This window comes from Pristiophorus japonicus, chromosome 7 (genome assembly GCF_044704955.1).
Source record: "Pristiophorus japonicus isolate sPriJap1 chromosome 7, sPriJap1.hap1, whole genome shotgun sequence".
NCBI lineage: Eukaryota > Metazoa > Chordata > Chondrichthyes > Pristiophoridae > Pristiophorus > Pristiophorus japonicus.
In genome coordinates, this window is record NC_091983.1 from 141817844 (window position 1) to 141830574 (window position 12731).

Genomic DNA, 12731 nt, shown 5'->3' on the forward strand with positions numbered 1-12731 from the left:
TTTGCATTCAAAGTATACTGCCTATACTTGGTCATTAAACAGCACCTTCTATCATTTCACCCATTCTCTTAATTTATTAGTTCTGTAATTTTCTGATTGCTTCACAATTCACTAGATCTTCTAGCTTAGCATGATCTAGTTGGATAAAATCGATCGACAAATGCAGGCCTCACCTCTCAAACATTCTGCTGGGAGACCACTTTTCACTGCCTACCAAACACAGTGACTGTCACTTTTATCTCGGCATCCTGTTTCTTAACTAGTTCCTTACCAATGCATTAAGAGTTTTGCAATTGCATGCACTCCAATTTTGGCTAGCATCCTATTGTGCGAAAGACAGCATATCAACAGATATTGTAAGTTTGAATGAAGTACTTTGAAGATAAGACAAAGCATTAGGATATATTTAGACTTGGATTGGAAAGGAAGCTTTGCAATAGTAAATATTGTAGACATATTAATAGCTTTCTCTAACAGACTACATCAATAAAAAAGCCATCATGTCTGATCAGCTGGAAAAGTAAACAAAATGAACATTCATGGTCAACTCAAAAATATTAGCAAATCAAATTCAAAGTTACAAAACACAAATAAAGAATTTGCATTCCAAACCATATGCTTGAGACAGAGACCATATATTCACAAAAATAATTCTGCATCCTCAAGGTCAGTACTGCACAATTCTCAGAATGAAAGAGTTTTATGCTTCTAAAAATAACTATGTTCTTTTGAAAGAAGCTGAATTCACATTAAAAAAAAACTGAGAAGTACAGGCACAGTAAACATGCATCTGTTTGGAGTATATATTTGGCTAATTTATTAATAGCATAAAACTCATCTTTGGACAGATGTAGAAATGTTACTACAGTACTCCGAATTGTTCATCAATTTAACAGCTTTGTGAATACACACCTCAATCAGTTTCTAATCACACAATGCTTACACAATTCACAGCAAAACAATGCAAAGCAAATCATAAAAAACACAGCACTGAGGTCATGCAGATGCAGCACAGACACTCTCACATAATTCGGTCATTACATTAGCAGGTGTAGCTGAGATTAGCTCAAATATCAAGCCGAGAAAAGCTTTTTTTAAAAAAAAAGACGGAGGAAAATACTTCTTGCTCCAGAATAAATTTAATTGCAGCAGAACCATACATTAAATAATTTAGGACAACTATACTTAAAACAGTTACTGCCAGCTTAGCTTGCATCACATTGTAGATTATATCCTCCAATACCATGAGTTATTGGTACAAAGTTATGATCACTATGGTTAATGACATTAGATTTTTAAAGGAATGCTCAGCAAGAGTGTGACCTCTCCCAAATTAATTCAAAATGAAGAATGGCATGCAATATTCTATACCCACAGCTCACCTTTATAAGTTAAACCTTCTCATGGCTTCATAAAAAACATCAAGACCAAATTTAAATCTCTCTTGGGTGCTTGCTCATGATGGCCATTTTTAGACCAAAGAAACCCCTCAATTTTCTGCTTACAATTTATCTACTGAAATATTCAGATAAGATAACTTATACCAAAATACAGGTCAGAAAGTGGTTATATTACAAGCTCCAAAGCATTTGTCCTAACATATTTTTAATTACATTTCAGAATGGCCTAGTTTCCTCTTATTTGACGTCTACCACTTCACCTAACTCAGGCAGGAATCAACTTTTGTTGCCGAGGAGTAAAAGTGCAGTATATCCATATTATGGCCATTTCCTTGCCTGTCTCTGGCATGACTTGGACATCGGCAGCCAACCATGTCTATTGGTTCACAGATATTCGGTCTGTTCAGTTATACTCTATGAGGAATACAGTTTCAGGGTTTTTAAGATTTAAGCTAAAAGTTGGAGTTTTTCAATATTGGGTACGGAAGTAGAAGATAGTCTTCTAAATTATGTTGTCCATTCATCCTCATTGCATGCATTGAAGGATGGCACAATGACTGTGGTTGCTTTTTTAAAAGTATGAATACAAGCTAATAGTTCAGTTCTGATGAAAGGTCATCGACCTGAAATGTTAACACTGTTTCTCTTTCCGCAGATACTGTCTGGGCTTGAGTGTTTCCAGTATTTTGTTTTTATTTCACGATTGTAGTTATTACATTAATTATATTATCAGTTTTATGTGGAAAGTAGAAAATTTGGATCATAGACCAACACAAAGATGATAAAGGCCGTGACATTTGGGAAGCATCAGGATGACGTACACATTACAGTTGGAGGGGAGGCAGTTGAACAGGTGGAAAAGTTTGTATTCTTTGATGGGTTAATATCAGAGAATGGGAGTTGTGAAGAAGCCATCAAAAGTTGCAGCATTGGACATGCTTCTGCTGCTTTTGGAAGGCAAAGATATTTCAGTAGAAATGAAGGCACAGGTTTATGAAGCAATAGTTATCCCCATATTATTGTACAGATCTGAGTGATGGAACATGAGAAAAGTTGATGAACGAAAGATAACAGCAGCAGACAGCAGAGCTGGTTGAGAGGAATATGGCAGTATCCAGGATGCAAAGAATCAAAATGATATAAAATATGGCTTGGACAAGAAACAACTCTTGTAAAGAAGATCGAAGAAAGATGACAGAAATGATATGGACACATTACAAGAATGGAAGCAGATAAGATACCTTTCTTGGATCTCATACAGAGGTACATGGAACAAGAAGCTGAGGATGACCAAGGGAGCACTGGATAGATAATGCCAATAGCAACTTGTCAAAGAACTGGATACAGATCACTGAAGTGGCCAGGCTAGTTCAGAACCGACAACACTCGGCCCCATCATTGCTGTTGAGCTGACCAATGGGAATTTAATAGTAGTAGTACTAATAGTAGCAGTAATCTCTCTTCAGATGGGCCTGTATCACATTATGTTAAGTGACCACTTGTGGTCTGCAGTGTCATCAAAAATAGATTGCTTATTCCAATAATGCCGCAACCTACAGACACAACATTTTCAAAGTGGTGCTTTTGTAGTGTGGAGGATTTTATCCTAAATTAAAAAAAGGTAGCTATCTACTGTGCCACTTATGCAAACATTTTGTTCTAAATTCTGTCGTTCGCTCTTCCCCCAATATAAAATGTTTATATTCAGCTCTTAAAATACACGGCTCCACAAGTAGCATCGCAAAGTTGTTGCCAACACTTGAAATGTTATCAAGGAGGAACTGCGTATAGATCAACTAATTTTGAAAACAATAAAGCCACTACCTCCTACTTTCCAATGTTTAATTCATAAATGATTAAATTAGAAACTCTTATGATTTATGGGGAATTCTACAAGGCTCTCTAATCTGGAGCAACAAGCATTCAAGCACCATATTTATCAGCAGTTAGCCAGCTAGCTAGCCAGCCCTGTAGTTAGAACTGGTACCTGATATGATGATCTGAGGAACATCCAGTATGGTGCCAAATGAAGCAGTTTTACGGTGGCCTCGTTTTGGCTTTGGACGGGCTGCAAAATACACACACACAGGTACGCATGCAACAAATAGCTAAAAAGGGTACGAAGCGCATTACAAATTAGAACAATGCAGTTCTCTTTACAGAAACAAATTTTACATAGGACCAGTTCATGCACAACACAAGGCACCATGCAAAAGCAAAAATGTTACACTTTAGCCAGACTCATTTGCACAGGAAAAGCACAATTAAAGCAAGTTTACCAAATAATTTATGGAAAAACACAAAGGCAGTTCTTCATACCTCAAATCTAAACACACACTCGCACACATAACCCATAATGTTAAATTCCAATAGCAAAGTTTTTAAAAAGTGTAGTGCGGTGTACCACATAAGTAATGATATGGCTAGGGCATGGAGCAAGTATGTTGGAACAAGTCTGCATGACAAATATTTTGGGGAAAAATTTAGCACAAAGTTGTCTGAAATTCATTTGATAATATCTTAATGTCATTTTAGTTTTGATGTCACGCCAGGTACTTCTTTTAGCTGAGGGCAAGTAATTAATTTTCTTTAAATTATTTTTGAAATTAGTAAACATAAAGCTAACTAATATATTCCTAGCACATCAGTGGTTACAACCACTTGTACAACAGATTACCAACCAAAAACACCACACAATTACTTGGATTAATTGTTATTAGCCTGACAGTTTGAAGAGGAATACAACAAAACAGCTACCTTTAGAAGCCAGAAATTAAATTTATGTTTTCAATCAACTGCAAATTCTAAAAACAGATGCTTAATCCACTGAATTAATCTAAGATTATTAGTATGTTTTATATAGTTCTGACCCTTTTGTTCTAGATTTTTACCTGTGGTAGCATTCATGATTCTGGCTTCCAATTCAAAATAATTGCTGAGGTCAGCACTCAATCTTTCTCCCTCCAGAGTAGCAGCAGCAGACTGTGTGCGTCCTCCAGGCAAGCTCTCCACGCTGCTCCCTCGAGACAGTGGCAGGTTTAATCGTGTAGAGTCACCCTGTTAGAATAAGCAATGTGAAAAAGTGCAGTAAGTTTCCAAAAGCAAGAATGCAGTGCTATTTGCGGATTTTTCAGGAATAGCAAATCCATCTTTTACAGCAAGTTGGCAATTTTCAAAACATACTACAAATATTATCCACTGCACATTTTAGTGTCACAGTCACAGGCCTCCACATTTAACAGATGGTGAGCATTAGAAGCTGAATAAACCTTCTTTCATTCAGTAAACCATTCCCCTTCCACTGAATCTTTCCTATTAATCTGTGTAATGGATTGCTGCATCTCACTTTCTGGTAGGTTCTTGCTCATCCATGTTCCTCACTATTTACAAGATGGCTGGTACAAAATGTTTATGAAAATGTTTGATATGAAATGATTTTTAACAGATTTAGTCACAGCTTTGTAACTTTGCACATTGTAACAAAAAATATTGCAACAATAACATTTGAAATATTAGCTTCCTTTTTAACCAGTGTAAATAGAACTTTTTTTTAAAGGTTAGGAAGTCCTATTTTGTCTCCAGTACATGCAACAACTGTGGTTGATAGGCCATGTGCAAAATCTGATCCCATGTCTATGGCAATGCTGCTCTGAATCAGCTTGGGAGATATGCAACAGTGGCCTGGGCATGATTCTCCATGGATATTTTTTTCCACCCGAGGAAGAACCTTTCCTTTGTTTGACCCCTTGCTGCAGCAGTGCAGCCAAGATCAGTAACGGCATACAGAAAATTAAACCTGAACTCCACCTCCCAACACTAGCATGTCCATTCAATGTATTGCAAAATTTGCACAGTTGAAATCAAGTTCCACTCCGGAAAAGTTCTGTCCTTAATTATTTAGGATGAAATGTTCTAGTCTTCCAAACTCATCATTAAAATGAATATTAAATATCATGTATGTGGCTAACAGTATTGTTTTTCAGCCAGGCAATTGGTCTGTGGGAGCAATGTGGTTGTAAAAGCTCTCCATTGGTTCATGGGAACCATGTGATTGTTTCCACATTAATTGCTGATCATTGCATTGTGCCCAAACGTTTCAAAACCAATGTCAAAATCTCCCCTATCACTGGTCCACATGAATTGCTTATTGGGCCGCGGTAATCAGATAACCATTTTGGGCTTAGCAACATTCTGAAGCTAGTACCGACTATAGATATATTTCTGCTGTGGCAAATTTCAAGGCCTATTCTGCAGTTGGAAATTAAGGTTTATATGAACATCGTCAACAGGCTCGACAAGATCTACCTGTTGCTGCTGCCTAAATTTAATTTCTATTTATTCTTTTAAAGACAAAGGGGCCAATTTTCCACATGGACGATTTTTGGTGCAGTTGTAGAGGTATGTCTGATTTTTTTGTGGCCGACTGTGCCAAAAAAAAAGTTCCAAGTTTTGCTGGAATAAACTTTGAATTTGGAGTGGCGCAGATTATCCTTAAGCTCTGTGGGTGGAGCTTAAGATATGCGCCAAAAACTAAGCTTGCCAGGGTAATGAGGGACGTACTGAAGGGCTGAGGCTGGAAAATGAAACATGCCACTCCTATCCCGGGCCGAAAGACCCCCTTGCCCCAGGTGCCAGTGCTATCCCAGGCCAAAAGGCAACCTTGCCCCAGGTGCCAGTGCTATCCCGGGCCGAAAGGCCCCCTCGCCCCCGCTGCTATTCCGGGTCAAAAGGACCCCTCCTCCAGTTTGCTCATCTAAAACAATGGCATCTTCTCTGTGCCGATTTTCTTAACTTCAGGTAAGGTTTTTCAGAACGGTGCACTGTGCCGTTATTGAAAGAATCCTACTTGGCCAAACGCGCTTAAATGGTCAGAAATGACGCGCCCGGCAGGTTCCGTCCCCAGTGACGTCAAAAAAAAAATCGGGAACTAAAAAAAAATTGGATGCAAGTAGCTTAGGATGGCGCAGAAACTTTGGCAAAACTTGCAGATTTTAGTCTGTTCCCAAAAAAAACAGCGTCAGCCAAAAAATGGCGCAGAATGGTGGCGAAAATTCAGCCTATAAACAGTCACTTGCTCCCTCAATTGTGTTGATTTCTGTCCAGTACTACCTATATTTCATTTTTATTTTATCATTTTATATCTTTACATTTAATTTTAATGAAATGGTTAAAAAAAAATCTCTTCAGCATTGTTACTCAGTCATGGATCTGTAACATCATTATTTTATTTAATGTATGTTTCCCTCCTCTCCCTACTTTTTTGCTTTGTTTCTTTTTAAATGCTATTATGTACACGTAAAAAATCTCAACCAGGATGTTCATCGTGCACAATGGATCAATAATTCTGCTCCCAAGACAGGTTAATATTTTGAGATTCCCTACCAAAAAATAAATTTCCTTCGCAGATAATATTGAATACAAAATCAAATCTTCCTGAACAAGGGAAGAATGTCAAATCAAGGCAATACTTTGGGCCCAAGTTTCCACACGATAAAAAACGGGTGCCCCTCCGTTTTTCGCGCCTAAAACGGTGCCGGAAAAAAAACTCGCGATTCTGGAGCGTTCTGCAGCTCCTTGTCTGTTTGGCGCGGCGCCCAGGGGGGCGGAGCCTACACTCGCGCCGATTTTGTAAGTGGGAGGGGGCGGGTACTATTTAAATTAGTTTTTTTCCTGCCGGCAACGCTGCGCGTTGGAGCGTTCACGCATGCTCAGTGTGAAGGAAACATTGGCACTCGGTCATTTTTGTAGTTCTTTGTAGCTGTTTAATTTTTGAACATTTTTTAATAAAAGCACATTGCCATCAGCACATCAGCACTTGCAGCCTTCTCACTGTCTCCTTCCCCCCCCCCCCACGCGGGAAGAACGGGCACCTCAGGCTGACTGCAGCATTCTCCGTGCCTGAAGCACTTTCACACAGGTAGGAAGATGGTTTATTTAATCTTTTCTTTGCTTATAAATGTTTATTCAGGTTGGATTTATTTGTATAATATTTGTAGAAGTATAAATAAGGATTTATTGTAGAATTTAATGACTTCCCTTCCCCCCCCACCCCCCCACCTCGTTCTGGACGCCTAATTTGTAACCTGCGCCTGATTTTTTAATGTGTAGAACAGGTTTTTTCAGTTCTACAAAAATCTTCACTTGCTCCATTCTAAGTTAGTTTGGAGTACGTTTTCACTGTGGAAACTTTGAAATCAGGCGTCAGTGGCCGGACACGCCCCCTTTTGAAGAAAAAATTCTGTTCCAAAGTAGAACTGTTCTACCTGACTAGAACTGCAGAAAAAGAAATGTGGAGAATTGCGATTTCTAAGATAGTCCGTTCTCCACCAGTTGCTCCTAAAAATCAGGCGCAAATCACGTGGAAACTTGGGCCCTTTGTCTTTTACAAAAGCATAAAAAGTATATTTTTCACTCCAATTGATGAATAGAATCTAAGCAAAGTTAGGAATGAGAAAGGCCATTTCGCTCAGTGGAACTTATCCCTCCAGTACATTAAATTGCTATCACCTGCCTACTCAAGATGTCTTCTACTTGCATGAAACCGTCTTCTGAAAAAAAAATTTTCCCATTGCTTTGCTTACAGATTATTCCAAACATTTATCCTTTTAAGTGATGAAAGTTGTTCTGATATCTTGCTTACTTCCCATTTATGTCTACTGGTCCTACATTCTCAACGTAGTGATATAATAATCTGGGTTTATCTTATCTATACAATTTATGAAACATACAGGAAGAGATCTGCTCGTTCATCAAGCCTGTCACATATGGATATGGTGTAGCCTATACACAACATCAACCCCATCTCACTCCCCTGACCCACAGTCATGCAATCTCCTCGGAGAGGCAAAAAAAAATAAAAACTTTGGTCAATTAAGGAAAAAAAATATTGAAATGGCAATCAAGCAAACTCCAGGAACCTGTGGTGACAGCTATCACCAATTTGCATTAACTCACTTGCCTACTCGAGATGTCTTCCATTTGCATGAAATCATTTAGTTCCTTTTTGAGCACTTGCAGTGAATCCACACTCGCTGCATGTATTGGCATACTATTATTAATGTCGCATCGCTAACCCAAGACAGTAAACTATAAGCTTCTTTAAACTTTCCTCATAGCTCATTCCCTTCACACTTGGGGTTCAGCTTGTTGCTTTTTTCTGTACCCATTCTCATATGTATCCTTTTTTGTGGTATGCGGACCAAAACTAACACTAAGCATTCCAAATGTAGTCTCGTCTGCGCTCTGCGAAGTTTTAACATAACCTCTGTAGATAAGTATTATACCGATCTTACTGTACATCCGAGCATTGCATTACCTTTTTTAATTGCTTAGTTGTATTGTTTGGATGCCTGTTTATGGAACAGCTTTTGCAACACATCTTAGAAAGTTAGCATCGAGTGCTACATATGGAATTGAATAGTTTTAGAAAACAATGGCAAGGCTAATTTTAGACTTTTCCATTTCGTCACATATATGGATATATGCAAATCTGGACAAACTACTAAATAACACTTGGAATAAAACCATTAATTTCATAATTTACTGCATTACTATCCCTTATGGAGATTGTGTAGTGCCAGTCTTCACATATTACTCAATAAAAATACATAGATGATGTATGGCTCTTGGCAACACGTTTGCGGATGACACCAAATTTGGGGGGGGCGGGGGGGAGGGAAAAGAGATAGTTAATACTGAGGAGGGCTGCAACAAATTACAGGAAGACATTAATAAACTTGCAGAATAGGCATATAATTGGCAAATGAATTCCAATACAGATAAATGTGAAGTATTACATTTTGGTAGGAAGAATAGGGAGGTCACTTATCAGTTGGAGGGTGTGAGCCTGGATGGGATAGAGGAGCAAAGGGATCTTGGAGTATAAACACCCTAATCACTGAAAGTAGCGACACAGGTTAAGGCCGTAAAAAAAAACAGGCACTAGGGTTTATTTCTAGAGATACAGAATTAAAAAGTAGTGATGTTATGCTAAACTTGTATCGAATCTTGGTTAGATCACACTTAAGTACCATATACAATTCTAGTCACCTTATTATAAAAAGGATATATAGGCACTGGAGAGGGTGCAGAGAAAATTTACAAGGATGATACCAGTAATGCGAGGGTATATCTATCAGGAAAGGATGAACAGACTGGTTCTCTTTTCTCTTGAAAGGAGAAGGCGGAGGAGTGACCTAATAGAGGTCTTTAAAATTATGAAACGTTTTGATAGAGTAGAGAGAGATAGCTTTCACTTGTGGGGAAGAGCATAATGAGCGGTCATCAATATAAGATAGTCAGCAAGAAATCAAATAGGGAATTCAGAAGAAATTTCTTTACCCAGAGAGTGGAGAATGTGGAACTCGCTACTACAGGGAGTGGTTGAAGCGAATAGTATAGATGCATTTAAGGATGATTGGATAAGCATGAGGAAGAAGGGAATAGAGGGTTATGCTGATAAGAATTAGATGAGGAAAGACGGGAGGAGGCTCGAGAGGACCATAAATGCCAGCTTGGACAGATTGGGCTAAATGGCCTGTTTCTGTGCTGTCTATCCTATGTAATCCTATGTTGGTACCAAGAGGATCTTGCAACTGTGATTTGAGTTTGAATCTAGAGCAGATTGATGATAAAACACACCCTTCTCTGCTAACAATAAGGGTTGTGTGTGAAATGAGTTGACAGTTTCAATCCAATGCTCAGTGGATAGACACATACAATTGAACACATTTTCAGAGAAGGCATAAGGATGGCTGTGTGTGAAATGTAATGCTCTCAGGAGGCAGGTATTGTTTGATTACAGTAGAGGGTGATTAACTGTATATCTTTGACTGCTCGATGCTGACAGTGTGAAGAAAGTGCAGAAATGTTCTAATTCACAAGACAAATTAACATCCTTCAACTCAAATGTGAGGTTATCCATTTTGGGGGCAAAAACACGAAGGCAGATTATCTGAATGGCGGCAGATTAGGAAAAGGGGAGGTGCAACGAGACCTGGGTGTCATGGTTCATCAGTCATTGAAAGTTGGCATGCAGGTATAGCAGGCGGTGAAGGGGGCAAATAGTATGTTGGCCTTCATAGCTAGGGGATTTGAGTATAGGAGCAGGGAGGTCTTACTGCAATTGTACAGGGCCTTGGTAAGGCCTCACCTGGAATATTGTGTTCAGTTTTGGTCTCCGAATCTTAGGAAGGACGTTTTTGCTATTGAGGGGCTTCAGCAAAGGTTCACCAGACTGATTCCAGGGATGGCTGGAGTGACATATGAGGAGAGACTGGATCAACTGGGCCTTTATTCACTGGAGTTTCGAAGGATGAGAGGGGATCTCCTAGAAACGTATAAGATTCTGACGGGACTGGACAGGTTAGACGCGGGAAGAATGTTCCCGATGTTGGGGAAGTCCCGAACCAGGGGACACAGTCTTAAGATAAGGGGTAGGCCATTTAGGACTGAGATGAGGAGAAACTTCTTCACTCAAGAGTTGTTAACCTGTGAATTCCCTGTCGCAGAGAGTTGTTGATGGCAGTTCATTGGATATATTCAAGGGGGAGTTAGATATGGCCCTTATGGCTAAAGAGATCAAGGGGTATGGAGAGAAAGCAGGAAAGGGGTACTGAGGGAATGATCAGCCATGATCTTATTGAATGGCGATGCAGGCTCGAAGGGCCGAATGGCCTACTCCTGCACCTATTTTCTATGTTTCTAAGAGACCAATCTATCCCTCTCAGAACTTGTATGTTGTGTGAATGTAAATAGTGTAGCGACATAGAGAAGAAATAAAAACTAAACTTTGGCACTGTAGCACCCATTAATACTCGTATGCTTTCTGAGGTTAAAGATTTTTAAAAAATGTGGATTTTTCAATTTGGGTGAAATAAAATCTTGAATAGAACAATTTACTCACCGCCTGCTTGGGCTGGAGTTTCATCTGCTGGGCCAGCTTCGATTCCAAACGTTTAATTGTGTCATTTGTAGCATTTGCATGCAAGTCACTAGGATCTGCATTAGCATCACTCTTGCCACTGTTATTTGTAGAGGTAATTTCCAAGAAAGATCCTAGCAAACAGATAGCACAATTCATTTGTGATTTTCAAGAAAAGCTCTTCTTAAAAAGAGAGTGCAATTCGGAGTTATAGAAATCAGAGAAAGCATTTAATGTGATATGTGATGTGGGGGAGGGGGATAAAAAGCAAAGAAGAACTCACTTCACCACCTAAAGTTAGAGAGGTGATCACAAATCATGACATTTAAAGTTGTTTCCAAAATGCCAAATGCATTAACCGAGGGATAGCATTGCTTTCAAAGGGCCACAGAATTTATATGAACTAAAACTGAACTAAATGAAAACAGATAGCTGAAGTATATTAACTATTTGGGTAAATGCAGGGGACAATTAGAATCCAGTCAGTAGTATTAAAACCAAAGTGCTGCTATATTTAAATGGTAGAGCAACTTTGTTAATTTGGACTGTAATATAAAACTTAAATATTATCAGATTTCATTAGCTAATTGCGAACGTACTTTATTTACAAACATGCCAATCTAGTTTTCTACATGACGAGGTGGGTAAATGCACTGCCTGAGGTGGCAGTATGCCATACAGGCCACAAAGATCAAGGCATAACCCCTCGTCTGTGTTGAGTTAAGATATTCTCTGCAGTTGGGGTGTGGCAATTAGCCTCTGTTGGAGAACGGTATAGATTTAATGAGGTGGGGGAAGAGAACGAGTCAGGGTTCGCACTGTTGATTGGTATCCAGTGACCCTTGCTGATATGTTCTTGTGTGGAGGTCAGAAAAGCACAAGGCTGAGCTTAGCTGAGTTATCCTCTATTTGATGGTTTAGCACACCAAAACTCACTGTTTTGCTCACGCATGAAGCATGACCACTTGGTTGAGTTGGGGAAGGCTGCCAGTGACAGGAACTGGGGTGTCAGTCAGTGTATTCAGACAAGAAAATATTTCAAAACTGCACTTAAAAAATTCAGGAAAAATATCACGGAAATGTTCCAACATTTATTAAATGGGTACAAGCTCTTTCCCCTCAAGAAAAATCAGCATTAAAAAATGTTGGTTTGACACCAAACACCTTTAAGCAATTTGCAGTTGGTTAAATTTGGGATCTGTGATCAGTTATAGACTTTTATCTTTAAGCTATATTGGTCCTTCAATGGATTAAGCAGCAGAGGGAAAGGGTTACATCATCTTTTCCACTTCAAGCTGATTAAAATATATTCAATAAACTTGTAAATGTCACGACAAAAAATCCTGAATCGAAGCCAGAAAAATAATCTTAGATCATGGAGATCAGCCACCAAATCCCAGCATTTATTC

At 38.9% G+C, this 12731-nt stretch overlaps 1 protein-coding gene across 5 annotated transcripts in view; it reads right to left on the reverse strand.

Moving 5' to 3' along the window:
• Positions 1 to 12731, reverse strand: part of map3k7 (mitogen-activated protein kinase kinase kinase 7) — a 163528-nt gene that overhangs the window by 57826 nt on the left and 92971 nt on the right. For 3 of the 5 annotated variants that reach the window (XM_070885380.1, XM_070885379.1, XM_070885383.1), the window contains 3 exons: positions 11305 to 11456; positions 4292 to 4457; positions 3388 to 3468 (listed from right to left, as the gene is read on the reverse strand). In XM_070885380.1, coding sequence (XP_070741481.1) covers positions 3388 to 3468; positions 4292 to 4457; positions 11305 to 11456 — 399 coding nt within the window. The remainder of the gene's footprint in view (positions 1 to 3387; positions 3469 to 4291; positions 4458 to 11304; positions 11457 to 12731) is intronic. The other 2 variants (XM_070885382.1, XM_070885381.1) reach the window with 1 other exon arrangement.